Here is an 18802-nt window from a genome sequence, read left to right as displayed (position 1 = left end):
GTGGGGGGGGGGGGGGGGGGGGGGGGGGGGGGGGGGGGGGGGGGGTACAACCCTACTATCCACATCAACACGTTTGAGTTGCCTGGGATATCACAGTGAAACCACAACAGCAGGCCATTTCTAGAGCTTCAGCACTCCAGCTTGGTAGGAAATATACTTTTATATTGTATACAACATACTTTTATATTGCAATAATTTCACACTCAATCTTCAAATTAATGTAGAAACAACAAAGACAGTATATTTTTAATATTTGTTTAATGGCATCTTTTTTATGACTGAAGGCAAGTATCACTGATACCAATACTACAGTACTTGATATCTCTAGGAAATTGTTCTTTTTCCTAATATTTAACCACTGACTATAGCCATATAACATTACAGTATAAAAAGTAGCAACTTCTAATTTAAATAAACTTAAAACAATCTTCACATAAACCCATTATAATAAATGTCATATTTACCTGTGCCTTTTCTGCAAGTAGGAAATGTACAGAAATTGAACAAAGTTATCAAACACTATGAATCCTTAAAGCTATAAAAGTTATTGATTTCCTCTTTTATTTTTTGTTCTTTGATTAACAGACATCACAGCAGCTGGGTTATTAGTTTATTTGGCTGCTATTACTTTAAGAGCTGCCACTGCTGAGTGTGATGCGGATCTGACACGCATGCTCGTAGTTTCATTTACGCATTAATATGAAATGATACAGGCAACAGAGCACAGTATAATGGCTGACAGGTCAGGAAAATTTATTTTTACTGACATATGGCCTGACAAAAATCTCATCTGACCACAGTTCACTGATCTCTGATGTTCTGCTGAAGTTCCCTAATCACCTGTACCGTTTCCGCGCTCATTTGACTAGTGCCTGACGCTGAGGCGAAGCGGAGTGCGTGTCTAAAAAGTTTCCAGTTTGATGTGGTCGTAAAGACGTTCTGCATATAAATAAACGCAATTCTTGTCAAGAAAAAAAGAGACAGAAGCAGCAGTTGTGCGCTAATTTTGACAGCACTAGTATTTTTTTACTAAAATACTTACTAAAAATATGAGAATATGGGAATATGAGCACTGAAAATAAGATAGATATCCAAAAGACACAGAGAAGCAAACAAATACTTTTCCGCTTCTCAGTACTCAGGGTCAGGAGCAGCTATGACCTAAAAATGAAAAGAGTTTTGTGCAACACGACAAGACCACTACACATTAGCATAAGAGCGTGCTTACCTCTGCAAACAGTTCCATTCTCCACTGCCTCGTGACCCGCTTTACACATACAGCGGCCAATAGGGACCATCCACTCTCCATCTCCATTACAGTACAGTTTAATGGGAACGTCGACCTCCTCTGCATTAGGGATGCACTCTCCCCTCGCCGACACCAGCGAGGTGCTCTCTGCTCCCGAATGCGTCTCCTGAAATGCTGCTCCGTTCCGAATAGTGCGAGGGCACTTCCGGTAGAACACCCGCACCGCGATTAACGACATGCACCCTCCGTAGTCCTGGAAGGCTAGATAGAAACCGTTACGGGAGACGGGGCCAAAACTGCGAACCTCTGTGTTAATCTTCATCACACGTCCGCCCAGGTCTACTTGCGAGAAACTCTCATCTGCCGCAATGGTATCCACCTTGATCCAAGGGTTTTCCATCCATGGAGGATGGACTTTAGTGGCCGTGTCATAGTCTGATTCATAGTAGTAGAGGTTGAAAGTTTCCTTGCAGGAACCAGGGACTCCTGGGATGCTGCTGCAGTCTCGCACTGAGAACTTCATCTCCACGTGAATGCGCTGAGCCCCTCTTCTTCGGATATACTTGGTGCGCACCCAGTTATTTTGGTTTGCATGGAAGACATTACACACCTGATAGGTACGAATGGTGTTCATGTTCTCATCATAGCCACTCACTTCTTCCCACTATAAAGACAGAAAACAAGAGAGCAAAGGTTTAAAGATGGGTTTTACATGCAATTTTTTACTTACTTTGGCCTTTAGACCAAGAGAAATTAAATGATGGTTAAAACGATTAAAATTTCAAATAAAAACACAACCAAATTAATATGCAGCTTCCATTTTGGGGAAAATGCTTTATTTATTATCATGGTTAATCATTAGCCTAATTAGTCTATTTGTATAAATTCTTAAATATATAGAAATGTGACTAATGGTACACAGTCTGCCGGTTGAAGAAAGTGACACATCTTACCCCACACAACTGGCTTTTGGTTTAAAAACGGTCCATCCCTTCTTATACATTTAGCTAGCTTGTATAATCACCTGACAGCAGAAAATATCATGGTATAGAAACGTTTGTATCTCTGCATCAGATCTCTGGAGGGCTTTACAAGCACCTGAGCCATTTTCAGCAGCTTTCCCCATATGCACAGGCCAAATTACTGAGCACAGGAGGAATGAGGTGGGAAAGAGAGCAAAATTATCCTGCTAGTCTGCCAACAGGCCCTGGCACGAGGCATACAGAGGGCTGTCTTTGGCTTGGGTTTTCTGTAGACCCCCATGTGACAGTGCCGAGTGATTCTGGTCTCTATTTATTTTTATCTCTCTTACTCGCTTTCTTGCACTGTATAAAAAGTATGTACTATTAATATAGCTTACATAGAGATAAAGAAAAGTTGATATTCTGATGTTTACACAGTCATTTCTTTTTTGCTGTGCTGCCTCTTTTGTGCCTTCAGGCAGCTTAAAAATGAAGCCAGTATTAGCATAATTAAATTCTTTCCTTTGCAACGAGAAAACAAAAGAGCATAGTTAAACAAACATGCTGATTCAACAGTTAAACTAGAAAAAGGGCAAATAATAATAATAATAATAAAAAGAAGAAATGCATTAAAGGGATAGTTTACTCAAAAATTCTCACCACCATTAAGTTTAAACCAGAAGAATGTTGGTAACCAAACAGTTTTAGCAACCATTGAATTCCATTGTACACACAAACAAAAGAGAAGAGAATTTACCTTCAGTTGACCTAGTGATCATTAACATAACAACTCAGAGTAGTGCATAAAAAAAACTCCATCCCACTAAACATTACAAATGTAAGATAATCAAATTATACGGAGAGCCAGTTGATAGAGTGAAAGAGACTTCTTGTAAAATTTACAAGTATATATTGTGCACACTAAAGCATGAAGGGTACATGCACCAGGGACTTCACTGCTCGGTCTAAAGTGACTCCAGATGACTCCATTGCGGTTTTCAGCCAACTTGCCTGCGATCAAGTCACAGGCTTTCAGCGCTAAACAACTCAAACAGCAGTCACAGAAGTCTTGACCTCGTCCAACAGGGAAAGCCCTTTTCTTCACCTTAAAATATTTTTCGCACCACGGCCTCGAAGCCCAGCAAGCGTATGATCATCCCAACCCTCCCCAAATCACCCTCCCTTCGAGTGTCTTACTCTTCACTTAACAGCTGACATAATTTCCCAAATTGGTTGCTGCTTAACAAGGATTTTGACAGAGTTTTGACGGGCTGGGGGAGAAAGTCAGGCCTGTCCAAGACCTCCATTCTATCAAATGATCTTGGACTAATTAAAACAGCTTTCTTTTCTCGCAGCTTTTGTTCTTTATTCCCATGTCCCTATTATTCGGCTGAGATGAACTGAAATGATTCTGGATAGGATTGTGGTCATTAACACTTGCACTGTGTTTTGTGTATAAAATGAACTTTTCCATCACTTCAGTTCAGTCCTTTCAAGCAGCCAGATGTTTTTTGGGTCACTGGCAGCCATTGACCTTGCCACCTTTCTTAAGGATGACACATTCTTCCATGAACCAGAAAGAGGGGTGAGAATGAAGTGTAGCTGAACAAGAGAAGACAAGGTGCAGCATCTTCTTGTTTGTGGTTTGTCACTTTGACTAATCCAATTAAAAATAATTAATAAATAAGCAATGTTCCTAATGAGAAACTGAGTAAGCGAGTGTACTGTGTGATGGGAGGAGGCAAGGAAAGGAGTGGGTTAAAGACGCTCCAAACAAACGGCCTTTAAATAGAAGGCCTCCCTTTGTGCTGTCTCGGCTTCTCTGCCATTCTTTAATCAGAAGCAAAGAGGAAAACCAAATGAGACATAATAAGAGCCAAGCGATCAAGCGCTGAGTGTGAAATTAAAAGAAACATCTTCATTTTTATTAATTTATTATTTATTTTGTTATATGGCAGGTCAGCATTTCAATGTCTTTTTTTAAACTCTGGATTACATTTCATACAACAATTAAAAAAAATAAAGGGAAAAAAGTGTATTACTCATCTTCAATTGGTTAAATAAATAAATGGTTGAACAAAATGTATATTTTTTATATTTTTAAAACAATAAAAATATAAAAGTAGTGATAAAAAATGTTTTTCAGCACACCGTTATTCAGTAATTAAAATCAATCATTTTATTTATTAAATGGGAACAGACTTCAGTATTTTTAGAGGCAAAATATAAATGAGACAATTTAAAAGTGCTTTTGGCTTTAGGGACATGTGCTTACTGAAGCGCCATTGGTACGCTTCATTCTGAAACTTTAGATAATGTATACTGCTCTAACAAATGTGTAAAGGCATGTATCAAAAAGTGTGTTAAGACCCAAAAGAAAAGGTTGGCTGCCCTCTTTGGAAGCCTATGTTATGAGGTCAGAGCCTTCAGCAGTGGTGCACCACTGGTTCGTGTCCCTATTAATTGGAACTCAGATAAAAAAATCACTAACAAAATGATGGTGCCATTAAGTCTAAGGGCTCGAGCTATGCTTTGAGGGTCACAAGCAAATAAGGAGAACCACAGAGACTGCTAGTGCAGAACCCTGAACCTCGGTCCACTGGATGAGAACACAACCTGGGACTTGTGTGCCCCACATGGTCCTGATCTGCAGTCTTTCAGTAATGACAAGACAGACTAAATGGAGTCGGTGTTCTTCTATTACTCTTCTGTCCTGTGATAGTTCAACTAGCAGGCTGTGGAAAATTAAGCCAAACATCATTATTATTATAGTTCATAGTTTAAGTCTGAACAATCCCTGGTTCAAAAAAGCATATCATACAACCTTAACATTTTCTATAAATTTCATTCATTTTAATGCCACTTCATTACATTGACATTTGAAGTTCAGTTCTTTATTATATTCTACTTCAATTAAATCTCAATTCAATTCTGAATGGTGCACAACCCTGCTAAATAATAAAGTGTGGCACATAAATCATCTCAAACTATTTGTGCTCTACCCGTGGAAAAAAAAAATCGGAACACAAAACATCCTGTAAGAACCTACAACATAGGTATTTATCAAGATAAAAACAGTTCAAGTTTTGGAGACTCTTGCATTCTTGCCCCTCCATCTTGCTGTTTTTGAATGTAAGGCTGTGTCCTCCCTGAACGTTCTTTAAGGAATCCTCAATGATGATGATAACACTTTGGCAAACAGAATGTTTTATTACTATATGACTAATCTCATGTAAACAGTGTCTTCAGCATAGCAAAGTTACTAACTTCAATAAATCATGATTAAAAAAAAAGTCACAACTGAACTGAATTAAACTTGTAAGTTGCACTGGGAAAAAGAACCCTGTGATAAATGACACAATGTTCTTGTGGACAGAAGTTTAGAAATGATAACTCCCTGCCACCCAAGACGAAAGAAAGTTCACAACCGAGCTATGATATAAGTCTCCCAGACAGAGGCTCTCCCAGCTAGAGCGAAGGCGCGAGCTTGTGCTGAATTATGAAAAGGGCTCGCTCCGGGGGACATAGAAGTTGGCCATGATCAAGCTTTTGTGTTATATTAATTGCGCTGCTATGACATGACTCTCAACTTTTATTTGGACTTCAGCATCTTTTACAAATAAACTGTCAGAACGTTATGAAGTTTACATGAAGCCAGCAATTAAAGCTCTCCCAGGGCTGTCATTTGTATTCAAGCATTTATAACTAGTCGAGCGGTGCTGATGAGTCCTTCAGTGAAATATGCTGACTCCACATCTCGTGGCAAAGCACTCCTTGGACTCAAAGAAATACATCGTAAATCTGCATAAATAAAAGGGAGCGTGTATGACAGCTCCTGAGGGAAAGTTTCCCAATTTGCAGTTGTGGGAAATCTGACAGATAGAGTCGCATTGAGACATTTGTCCTGAGGGGATGTGTGGAACAAATGACATCCGGATATTTCAGCTAAAGTGCAGTGGGATTACAACCCTAAGCGAGATACTGAGCTCCCCACTATTAGAAAGATTGACAGCGGGAGAGAAAGTGATTGAGAAAGACAAAAAAAAGAGAGGCGACCTACAAACTGAGCCATCTTTGGCAGTCAGCTTCAATTACCTCTATTCACTGGTAATGCACAACATGTGAAGAAAGACAAACAAGCTTCCTATTGCTCCTTTAACTCTTGTGTCTATCTATATCTATGTGGATCATGTTTACATATCTCATAGAAATCAAGGACATGACAAAAGAGGCATGCTGCCTAAGGACTGCTTATGCAATTTTGGCATGTGACCACACGAAGATTTGATACCCTGATGAGGGAAGCCTGACAAATAATGGTAAAATGTTGGTTTGTAGATCAATCCACAGTGGAACTGATTCAGGACATTTCTTGAACCAAATGATTTTCTAAGGCTTTTCTGATTTGTGGTTTGCATCAGTTGAAACATCTAATGCAATGCCAATCAAAAATATTCAAACTACATGATTTTATATAAGAGCACAAAATTTGTATGGCAAGTTAAATTTTCCAAGAAAATAATACAGGATTGAACAGGCATGAGGATGAGTAAATGACAACCATTTATAGTTTTGGGTGAACTAACCCTTTAACAGAGGGCATTTGTCAGCATGTTCCCCCCTTTACAGTATCAAAGTTCATTTCATTTTTCATTATTACTTGCAAAACAGACAGTAGCAGATTACAAGCATGCAAACACAGTCACAGATGATTAATGACAGAGGCAGTCTAGTGAGGGCCACACTATCACAGCGATTCGTTACACAAATGTACTGGCTTATTTTCATGTTCTGCATCAGTAAGCAATGAGTCTAGATGCATGACCAAAACAGAGTTTGAACATGGTGACATTTACACACATTTGTAATGTTTCCTGCAACGCTGTTCTGTAACTAAGCCGGTAATGACTTAATTTGCAGCCTCGTGAGGATGTGCACACACCATAGCAGTTACAAATCAACAATATGTCATCCTAAATAAAATGTTTACGTCCTACCGGTCTTTACATAAAATGCTCCCAGTGCTGTAAAACAACTGAAAATTGTGTTTATGTATCTTTTAAAATGATGAAATAACCATTTATGAAGTGCCCTTGTGGAAAATGAAAATACGTTAAGCTTTTTGTTGATTTAAACTGTGAGGTTAAGAGAATGAATAAGGAGGTTCACATAACGCTGCTTGAAATTGCTCTCCAACTTAACCTTTTCTCTACCACTTACTTTCTTGTTGTTTTTAAAGTAAACATATAAATGTAAACAGAATGTGTCTGATTCTATTAAGCTGCTTAAATCAATTACTTGATGCCTCTTTACAAGTTGGCCAAAAATCAGACCAAATTAAAAGCGAGCAAATTCCAACTTTGATTTCAATGAGTCTTCAAATTATTAAACAATATCTGAAATAACAGAATTTGAAAAACTGAAATGATGTGCAGGTTCAAACAAGCCTCTACGTAGTGGAGTACTAAGTACAGTCAAACATAATAACAGCAGAAAGCACATGAAGTATGCGCTCCTCACACCTGGCTGTGATAAAGGGTTGCCATAAATATTGCTTTAATGTAGGTGTTAACTTCCATAATTACACTGCTCTATACAGTATGTTCCACCTGCATGAAACATCAAGGAGTTTAGTATAAATTCAGGTCACAAATGCGAGTGAGTGAATGAAAGAATGAATGAGTGAACGAACCTCATCTGGATTTTTTCTCCTTGACAGCAACAGAGGTTTGTTTTGCAAACCTATTCGGTGGCATGAAAGCCAACTGTTGATGGAGTGCTCTATATTTTGACTGACACTGATACTTTAGTTTAGCCCACAAGGCTCTGCAGGGGGGTAAGACAATAACTTAAGGCCTTTCTCTCGATAAGGTTTACAGAATCCCACCTGTTTAGTGCTGCTGTGAGGGACCGCCATACCCTGACTAAAGTTAAAGTGTGCTGTGTCTTCCTATGACTGTTCTCTATATCTCATTTAATTTAAGAAAATGTATATGCTCTTTCGTAAATATCTGGTATCAAACAGCAGAATGATTGAAAAAAAATGAATCCGAGGGAAAGTTGGACCGCTCAGCAGCATTCCTCACTGAAGAATCCATTTCCTCTGAGATGTTGAGGCCATTTTAGGCATCTACAGTACGTTTCTGAATGTGTCAAAACAGGCAATATGTTTTGCATCTGAACCATGTAATATTTCATTTCACACTTTATATATTAAGTCATTCCATCTAGCTATTAGCTGTGGCATTGAAATAATTCGACGTTCGCAGTTGTTTTGTTAAACCTTTGCAGTTGTAAAGATGAAAAAGATACGGTGACGCAAAGCATGTGTAATTCTTTTGTTATAGAGGAAAAGGAGTGGTGAATCTTATTGAATCCAGAGCCTCAGACCCGGAGACACCGGACCTCTTTGTTCTTTGATATTGATTAATCCAATCAGCACAGAAAAAAACCCCGCTGCATGCCCTAAGGTTCGAAGAGAAGATGGTGAGCAAAATTATATCTGAAGAACTTTGAAGTTGCTCAACCACACTGTCAGCCTTCGATCCTCTTTTCTTGCTCCACTTTTTTAGTCTCTCTCTCTCGCTCTCGCAGTCTTCCATTTATTTTACTGCTTCCAGACACATGGAATGGTATAATTTAAACCATCCCCCAAAACAGACACAGAAGCATAAATAATTGAATAAAACAGGGAGTTATTTTTTCAGAAATACACCAGCAAATTTCTCAGGAATATATTTTTCTTCCCCCGATCCATTCGGAAAACATAGATCCTGGTGTAGGGGAGAAGGCGATTAATTACTCCCTGACTAGTGGGTGCTGAGCAGGCGTGAGCCTAGATGAATGAGGCACTATATGGTAAGGATTCACATCCAGGTTCTGTCACAATTGCTAGAGAAGAAGCATTAATGGATCATTTCATGCAACCTCAGAAATCTGTTAATATAAAGAGAACTTACACTTATACTGCTGTCACCTGTTGACGACACTGGATATACTGTCCAGCCAAGCTCTGCGGTGGCTGTGGTAGAGTCCATCAACATTTCTGTGGAAACAGGAGGAAATATAAAAAGGTTAAACAGGATATGTCCAGGTCATGTTTTGTACAACGTTCAGCGTCTTTGAGTTCATGCACAGATTTCAGCCAAAAAACTCTAGCAATCTATCATTTATTTACTACTTGCTACTGTTGTCTCCAGCATTTCCAAGAGGTTCCTAAATTACAAATAAACTCAGATCGCTTTTTATCCTCAGTCTTTGCCTAAGGAAATGCTGGGGAAGTATAATAAGCTATGAATATTTCATACATTTTTATGCATTAACATCAGCCTTTATCCAGTCATTTATAGAGGCTTGCAATACCACTTAACCAACTGCTCCATAAAATACTATCAACACATTTGATACAAATCAGCCTTAAATCTGTTTCGATATTATAGCCGTCTCCAGTAGTAAGGATGAAAAATGCTGTAAAAAATCAAAAAGGGAGCAGGAAATAATGGGTTCTGCTTCCCTGCTGTGTGATTCAGTCAAGATATTTTAGAGACAACAGCCCACTATCTGGCTTCACCGCTGCAGAGGTTATATGGGGGTACAGGATGTAGGTTAGCAGTTGGACAACGATGAGATAACCACTAGAGACACTTTCAATAACGATATGGCTGCATATTGATACTGGGAAAAGCTAATCTTTCACAGACTTTCATATGCTACTGCAGGGGAATGTGCATGGATATCCACAAATATGCATATTGCATCGTTCTAGCCATGGGAGAAGCGACATTTGTGTTCAGACTGACTTCTCTTATCACTGTACACAATTTGGGTCACCATTTATGGGTGTACAGAATGTGAAACCACTTTTCTATTTAAGTCAGTATTTTCATGCCGAAGGGAATTTGGTTTGCTCATATTGCTTGCAAATTCGAAAGCTGGTTTAAAACATATTGTAGTTGGGTTTTCTATTATTGTGACTAAAGTATAATTCTGCTGCCTCCCAATATTTTTTAGGTGGGAAAAAAATGTAGATGGTGTGCTTGTCGCTGACGCTAAATCCACACATTTTTATACATAAATCTAATGTGAAAAAAGCAGTTATGAACTCGCCAAACAGGTGCAGCACTGTCTCTTATCAATATTCAGCATGGATATAATGGCTTTTAAATCAGTTCTCACTCACAGAGCTCCTTAAATAGCCCTCTATGCACATCAAAAATTCATACACTCTTCTCACCTAGATAAAACATTCATATTCTACAGTTTGTAGAAATATAGGGACATGCATTTTATGGAGAGTAGATTTAAGAGGCACTGAAAAGGGAATGATTATAATCAGATGAAAGATGACCATTTGCTTCAGCAGAAATCAGCCCAATAATGATTCCTTCAGTTACTCGAGCTGCTCAATGTCAGGTCAGACCTTCAACTAACAAGATTAGCCAGCCTTCACCCACTATTTCTGTGCTATTATGACTGCTAGGTTGGGGATAAAATATAGTTACTTGAGGCCAGTTACTCTACTTCTGCTGATTAGTTGGTGTTAAAGAACATCAAGTAATTGGGGTCAAAGAGAACACATTTTGCTGTCTGGGGTCCTCAGAGGCACGGGGATGATAGTTCTCAGTTCAGATTGGCCGTCAGTCATCCCATGTGAATAATTCATGTTATCACATTGATGGCTTAATTAATTTCCTCTAGTAATTAGAGTAAGACTAAGTTGTTGAACTTTTGGAAGGAATTAGATAAAGGAGCTTGATAGAAACGGGGGAAGTTTGGGTTTTATCACAGCCTAATGCAGCTGTTCGACTTCCTTTTACAAGCATCGGAGTACAAAACGTCTTTCAGAGGCTCAGCTTGAGGCCAACATAATTACTAGTCTTAGCTATTGGAAATACTTATTCATTTACAGAATTTTCATTAATCTTGCATTAGGCTATTTGATTATTTTAAATGTGCTTTTGAATGCTGGTTGCAATTAAGACAAGGCCTTGAAAACGACAGCGATTTCGAAGGAAAACAGTAAGTGTACCGTTTAAGGCTGTGTGGAGGAATGCAGCTTTTTGGGCATGTCTCTATACTTCAGATTTCCTGTGAGTCTGAATAACATTCCAGGAAAAACCAAAGCATTTAATGAACAAACTACACGTGGGTCCAATTTATTTTAAAAGAACATATTCCCTCACAAAGGTAAATAACATTTGATTACCACTAAACCTAAAATGTATACACAGACTCATGAAACTTAGTCTGCATGTCCATTCATAACAACCAAAAATGTGGTCAGTTTTCAGTTGGTACACAGAGGTACACAGAAGAAATCAAAATGCAATTCTAGGTCATAAACAAAGGAATTTAAAAAAGTGGCTAAGAGGATTTCCTAACCTCATGCCATACTTGAGGGCATGTGGTTCTTTATAAAGCAGCGTGAGTGAGGTAAACATTATTTCCCTTTCATAAGCTCCTGCTTTTCGCAGTCTGGAAGAGTGATGCACTGCCTGTCCTCTACCGTGCGATGGATAACCCTCCCAACCAGAGGCCTCTGCTTGCGCAGAGCCAAGCTAGAGATTTACGACTCCCTGCAGTTATGGCCGTACTTCACTGTTACGTCTTGCTTCCAGCTCTTCATCTTCTGTGACGAGATAAACCAGAGGGGTCTGTCGGCTCCACGGGGTTCTCTTGTGGACTTTTTGAAGAGAGTAGTGGATGTGGCACCATGAGGACTGAATGCGTTTACACTCACACCATGTCTGGAGGTGACAACACATTCCATCCCGGGCCTATGAATAAGCTTGAGTCATTGCACAGTCATATCTCCGCCATTGTAAGACCCAGGAGGACACGTGAGTTTAAGCTTTTCAACAGGATTGATTTTTTGGAACCGTGCATTTCCCCAGTGTGAATATGTGATGGTGGGAAAATAAGAAAAAAACAACGACGTGTACCGCAGAAGAATTGCAAAACAAATGACTCTTATGAACCTTGTAAGTGAACTAAACACATACAGTGCAACTAGTATACCCGCTTATTTTAAAAGGCACATTGTTTATTTATTTTAAAAAGGCACATAATAAGCACATTGTTTCACATTTGTTTATTATAGCCGTTAAAAATATTTCTAAAATATATCCAAATGAATCATATACAAATCCTAGGGTTGGGCATCGTTTGCATTTTATCGATTCTGATTTCAATTCTGCTTATCGATTCCTAGTTTTGATTCCAATAAGATAAAAAAAATTAAATATAAAAACTGAAGACAAACATTTCAATGTCAAACATTTATTCTGTGTCTTTCTGCATTCTGTTGCAGCTGAATAACATAAGCAAAAACCAGCAGCCTAGAGAATACTTAGGCCTACAAGAGGAACTTTTGCCTATGCTTTTAACAAAAATACCACAGCAAAAACAATTAAACTAATATAAATTTCAAATATTAAAGTGTTAAAGACAAGTAAACAGTCAGTAATAAAATTGGAACAATCAAATCTAGTGTTGTCACGGTACCAAAATTTCAGTATTCTGTACCAATACCAGTGAAAATCCACGGCTCTCTGTACCAATTTCGGTACCAAAGCAAAACACAAAAACATGCTAATTAAAAAATGTGACTATACTTTAATTTAATCCAAACTGTGTACATATTTAATTTTAAAGGGCTTTTAAAACCTTCTAGAGTTATTCAGCAAGGAATAACAACTAAGTTAGCTAAAAAAAAAAAAGCCCAGAATGGCTTTTCTGACTGATATGACACAAACAATGTTAACCATTTGTACATTCTCTAACATGCATATTTTAGATTCACAATTCATTTAAAAGCCTCTGGCCTGTAAAAATAGTAAATATCATCATGTCCTCCTGTATTTTTTACCCTAATAAAAGTTATAGGAGCATTAAATAGTTAATAAAGAAACTTCATTCTAATGCTCATTATATTAGCGTTAGCCGCGCTTATGCTAACGATTAACTACTCTAATAACAGCGATGTTCATTTCAATCCAACATTCAAATTAAAATATTGAATAATATTCATAACACAAGCGGTGTTTCCCACAGACTTGCACTCTATTTGTGGCGGCATATATATATATATATATGCAAATTCATTCTCTGCCAGCAGGAGGCGCTTGTAGAGCGGGAGAGATAGAGGTTTCCCCGGTAACGGCTGTAATCAAATAAGCTCTACGCTCACAAACGCTGCTCAGGCATTACAGGCAAGATGAAATGTAAATGACATCCATGATTTTTTGAAGACAGTCAGTTTCCTTCAGAAATACAGTGATACAAAAACACCCACATCGTGCAGTGCTCATGTTTAATCAACGAAGTCAAAGCCTTTTGGAAAATATATTTGTGGCGGTGAGTTTTGAAATTGTGGCAGGTGCCACAAATAAATCAATGTATGAAGGGAGTGCATCTGCGCACCTTTTGAATAGCACATCAAGAACCAGGTTGACCGGGTACTCGGTACCACTATACTTAAAAAAAAACCTGGTACCGTAACCTATTCATTTTTTTAGTACCGACTTGGTACCGAAGTACCGGGTCTTTTGACAACACTAATCAAATCAATTAGCAATAGCATAAATAAATACAACTGAACCAAATTTCAGTTACAGAAACTGTAATTAAAGGTTTAAAAACAGCATAGTTTTCTTTTCATAAATACAATATAGATTAATTAATTAAAAGTATTAAATATATTCAGTCAAGAAGATCAGTTAATGGTTTTCTTTTGTTCTTTGATTAACATTAACAAGTTCTTTCTGTTCCTGAACTTTAAAATGCGAATGCAGGAATCGGTAAGCAGAATCGAAATGCAGACGTATTATCGAATACCCAGTTCTTGGAAATTTGTAACCGGTTCTAAAATGGAACCGGTTTTCTATACCCAACCCTAAATCAAACAAAGAGTTTCTGGATCAGAATCCAATCAAATCATGCATTATGTATTGATAACCCAACCCTTGTTTTTCCTGGGTTTTAGGGCACCATGGCATTTCATTTGAAGGTTAGATAGGCCAGTTGTTCACCACAAGGCTGTAAACAAAAGCAGTCTCTGAACACCAATCTACATTAATTGATAGGAAACAGGATCCTTTCAGACAAGGGATTCCCATCGGGGAAATTGATTGGTCAGCAGCTATGCTCCTGAGCCAGAAAAAGTGGCACCTGTTAAAATCCCTACTTTTAAAAAGGCAACAGAAAGTTATTTGGGGAACACTGCCGTGTAAAATGGCTACATGGATCATTAACAGGAGGGTCTGTTTATTTGGGGAGGTGATTAAGGTTTGAGCTGCAGACCGCAGAATGTCACACACACACACACACTCTCTGTTGTTGCACAGGCATTGGACTCTGTACCCACTTCGCACAGTCATAGATATACATTCAGTGACCTTGAATCTAGGCCTGTTTCCAAATTTGCATCAAGAAATGTCGACTTGGAATGATAAATAGCAAGCCTTTGGACGATAATTCTATTTCCTAAAAATCTCTAATATCTCTAATACCTGTGTATGTCTGTGTCTGATTTCATATACTCTCTGGAGAATGCTTCCGGAGAAACTGGCTGGGCTGACTAACTCAATTACGTGGGTGGGCTAGTTATGACAGAAGACTAAGGTATCGTTACTCTAAAACTTGCAGAGGTGGATATGCAGAGACTGAATGAAATGTTTTGGAAGTGAATGCCTAACAAACCTCCCCTCACCCTTGGATAGCAAATGGCAGTGCTTCAAACAAGCAATGGCTTCCAAATAGGCCAAAATTCACATCAGTGGCTCACAACCAGCACCTAGAAGCACTGGTAGCACTACTGGTAGCAAACAAGGCTCAATTTGTTCATTTTAGTAAATACAATTAATTTACCAATCTTGGTTAATGTTAAATTATACAAACCACCCTTCAAAAGAATCAAGATTTTTTTTTAAAGAAATTAATACTTTATTAGTACTACTAGAAATTAATTAGTACTACTTACTGTATGTTTATTTTAGCCATAGTCTTAACTAATGAACTCTATTGTAAAGTGTTACAAAGCACTTTGGACACTAATACCATACTGATTCCCAACATGCCTTACTATTTTGACACAAAATAAAGGCTAATGATTAAGATTTTCCCACCGCAATTTAAAATTAAGAAAACTAAGAGTAGCTGCTCTATTCACCAGTTTGTCTTGATAACGAGGAATACGGTGTAAGATTTGCACATCCTTTGTAATCAAAATGTTTCTCATTAGCAGCAGCAGTACTGGCAGAAAAACAGGCCTGTAACTCAAGCACATGCTCCAGCACAGATTAGAGAAGTCATCTCACTACGCAACCATTTGTTCCTCACGGGCATGTAACCTCTCCAAGACACGCCTCAAAAATTAAAGCTAGTTGGGTCAGGAACACATTCGATTTGAAACGAGTTGTAAGGGCATGTGACCGATAACCACATTTCTGTTGCCGCTATTCAGCCCAAGCAAATACTTTCACATATACCACAGAAGAGGTAATTAAAGCAGAATCGGTGCAACACTAGGATCCGGCTACAATTTAGCAAAAGGGTCTGGAGAAACCATTTTATCCGTGTGGCATGTGTACATGATAATGATGTTCATATGTCACGTTGAAGGGCAGAGGCCCGTGCGGTTGGAATGATGAGTGAGCTTCGCTCCGCAGCTCTGATGTGCCCCTAGCCGTCCAGAAATCTTTCAGCACAACAAGGGTCAATTAGGTGGAGCGCATATAACTGTCGCATTACAGAATGGCTTTGTACGGTAATTGAGTCCGTATGCCAGAGCATACGGCACCCATAATATGCATGAGAGCGAGGGTTTAATCCAGGAAGGTGGCAGATACCCAAACCCCACCAGCGTTACTTCAGGGGATTGAGAAGAAGAAACCAGAATCTGCTGCACTTTAGATAGATCCACAGAGAGGTCTCGCTCTCTCGAGAAGATCGATTACCGTCGGGCTACTAAATGCTGAATTTAGGGGTTAGATGATGATGATGAAGATGATGTAGGGAAGTGCTGAGTGATGTGGCAGAGCAGGCAGAAAAAAAGTGGACTCAGCCAAGAGAGAGTATCAGTGTGTTTCGGGTTAGATGATGATGATGAAGATGATGTAGGGAAGTGCTGAGTGATGTGGCAGAGCAGGCAGAAAAAAAAGTGGACTCAGCCAAGAGAGAGTATCAGTGTGTTTCAGAGGAAGAGGAAGAGGAAGCGGGCGCCTGATTTTGGCAGCACGCGATTCCTTGTGAAATATGCTACCACACACTCGGCGGAGCATTCCTGACTGCTTGACACAATGATGTAGCTCTGAATTCCCAGGGTTCAACACGGGACGGGCTACAGTAATTCTCTGTCCTTACATAGCCGACTAGCACATCATTCAAGACGCTAAGGTTTGAAAAAGAGTTATAACAATATAGAAAGTCGGGAAAACACTGCACACTTTTTATCTCCCACTCACACACATTGACAGACTGCTCCACACACACACACACTCTAAACAAGTGAGATGTCCTTGGCTACTCTCTAATTTGTGCTTGTCTCAAGGCCAGTACCTCAAATCACTCCCAGCGCCTCTTTAGCAGCTTGTTTAAATGGGTTGATGTTTCTTCGGTGAAAAGCTTAATTATTTACTTTGAATGTGCCTCACAAGGGGACCACGAAATAGTAATTGCAAGCTGCATTCGCACTTGCTCTTTCCCTTCTTCAAGCCCTTTTTGCCTGTTAGGATCTGGCTTCAGATGATTGGATGTGTCTGACAACACGATGGAGAGAGCTGACAGACAAACTGCCTTTCCAACCAATCACTATTCCAAAGCACAAATGCTGGACCTTACATCATGTTGCATTACAAAATCCTATTCTTCCTGCCAACCGTTTAAGTGCTGTGGTCTTTCCATCTATCGAAATATGTTTTTGCCGTTAAGGAGGCTAGATGGTGTGCCGCCAACTTATGAGATGCTAAGGGCTAATGTGTTTTGGTTTTCAAAGAACACCGTATTTAAAAACCATTACAGCTGCTGCAATGTAAATCAAGTGTCATAAATGAATCATTCTACAGTTTGGTTACATAAATATACTAATGTGAGCAGGAAGATTTTGATTTGAAAGGACTGCACAAGGAATTGAAATAAAATTGAACTATTGTGACTATTAAACCACAAAAGGCTACCATTTTTACATTAAGAGTGAAAAAAATCTGAATGTGCCAGGTTTACTTTATTTCCACACTCGCATAACTTTTAGCATTTTTGTGGACAGATACGTGTATTAAAACTTTTTTCCAACTAAACACAAGAACTTCTACGAAAATAAAAGCTGGATGATTTAACATCAAGCAATGCCACTTGAAAGTATGACAGAATATAACAAATGTATTACGTTTGTAATTACTATTTAAACATTTTTAAATAAATAAATAAAATAATAATACAAACAGTAACAATTTCAGTTCCCCTTCAGGAACTCAAGCTGCGTCAAAGTCGCTTTGGGAACGCCCTTGCGTGACCGCGTTCTGCGTTGCAACCCGCAACCCTCCACAGAAAGATCGGGGGTCTGGGTGATGCTCTCAGTTGGGGTCTTCTAGACCGAAAACAGATCTGCGGACCGTTATTTGTCTAAGAGGACCATTGGTGAAATGGTCCTACCATTGTCAGGTCCCTGAGGGCAGCCCACCTGGAGAGGAAAGGATAACACTTCAGTATACGGTGCCCAATCCTCCTCAGTGCCCTCACGGAGGCTTATTGATACCCCTGCCACCCTCGGTGCTTCAACGAGCGAAAAATCCCAGCTGCCGCCCGGCAACGGTACGGCACGGGAGAGCTCGCCCCCTCAAGTGAGGGTGCTACAGCAGTCAGGTCGGTTGTTCTCTCAGTGCCCTCATGGCGGTTCATTGATACCCCTGCCACCCTCGGTGCTTCAACGAGCGAAAAATCCCAGCTGCCGCCCGGCAACGGTACGGCACGGGAGAGCTCGCCCCCTCAAGTGAGGGTGCTACAAGCAGTCGGGTTGGTTGTTCTCTCAGTGCCCTCATGGAGGTTCATTGATACCCCTGCCACCTCGGTGCTTACAGAATCCAGTTCGGTTCTCGTCCACCTCGTTTCAACGGGGTCATCCCCACACTAGTGGGCCCCGAGCAGGCTCTGGTAATGGAACAAGAAGTAGATACTCTCTTGAGGAAGGGGGTCATAGAACGTGTTCCTCCTCTCGAGAGAGCGTCCGGGTTCTACAGCCGTTACTTCATCGTTCCGAAGAAGGATGGGGGGGGTTGCGTCCGATCTTAGATCTCCGTTGTAGCAAAGTCTTTAGTTCGGGAAGAAGGACGAGGAAGTCAGGGGTAGCAAGTAGACCTTTTATTGGTCGTCACAAACAACATATATCAACGTGTGCACTTCTGGAGTTTCCCACTCAGGTGTCGCACACTCTCCTCTCTCCCTCCTCCCAGGTCGGCGGCCCAGGTCTCTCGTCTCCCCGCCAATCACTGGAATTGCAAACAGGTGTTAATCATTATTCATTTGACCTCCTTATCACCGCTCGTCTCCAAACTCACTCTCCCGCTGCAGCCTTTCTCCTTCCCCCGCCCCCCTCGCC

At 39.8% G+C, this 18802-nt stretch overlaps 1 protein-coding gene across 1 annotated transcript in view; it reads right to left on the bottom strand.

Annotated features, from left to right (window-relative positions):
* Positions 1-18802, bottom strand: part of LOC107568432 (ephrin type-B receptor 2) — a 177605-nt gene that overhangs the window by 75359 nt on the left and 83444 nt on the right. Inside the window, exons 2-3 of the mRNA XM_016254435.1 lie at positions 9171-9256; positions 1229-1913 (exon numbers count right to left, since the gene is read on the bottom strand). Of these exons, the coding sequence (XP_016109921.1) occupies positions 1229-1913; positions 9171-9256 (771 nt within the window). The remainder of the gene's footprint in view (positions 1-1228; positions 1914-9170; positions 9257-18802) is intronic.

The sequence above is a fragment of the Sinocyclocheilus grahami genome, unplaced genomic scaffold (genome assembly GCF_001515645.1).
Source record: "Sinocyclocheilus grahami isolate Dianchi unplaced genomic scaffold, SAMN03320097.WGS_v1.1 scaffold3.1, whole genome shotgun sequence".
In the NCBI taxonomy this organism is placed as follows: domain Eukaryota; kingdom Metazoa; phylum Chordata; class Actinopteri; order Cypriniformes; family Cyprinidae; genus Sinocyclocheilus; species Sinocyclocheilus grahami.
This window is presented reverse-complemented; position numbering and strand designations above follow the sequence as displayed.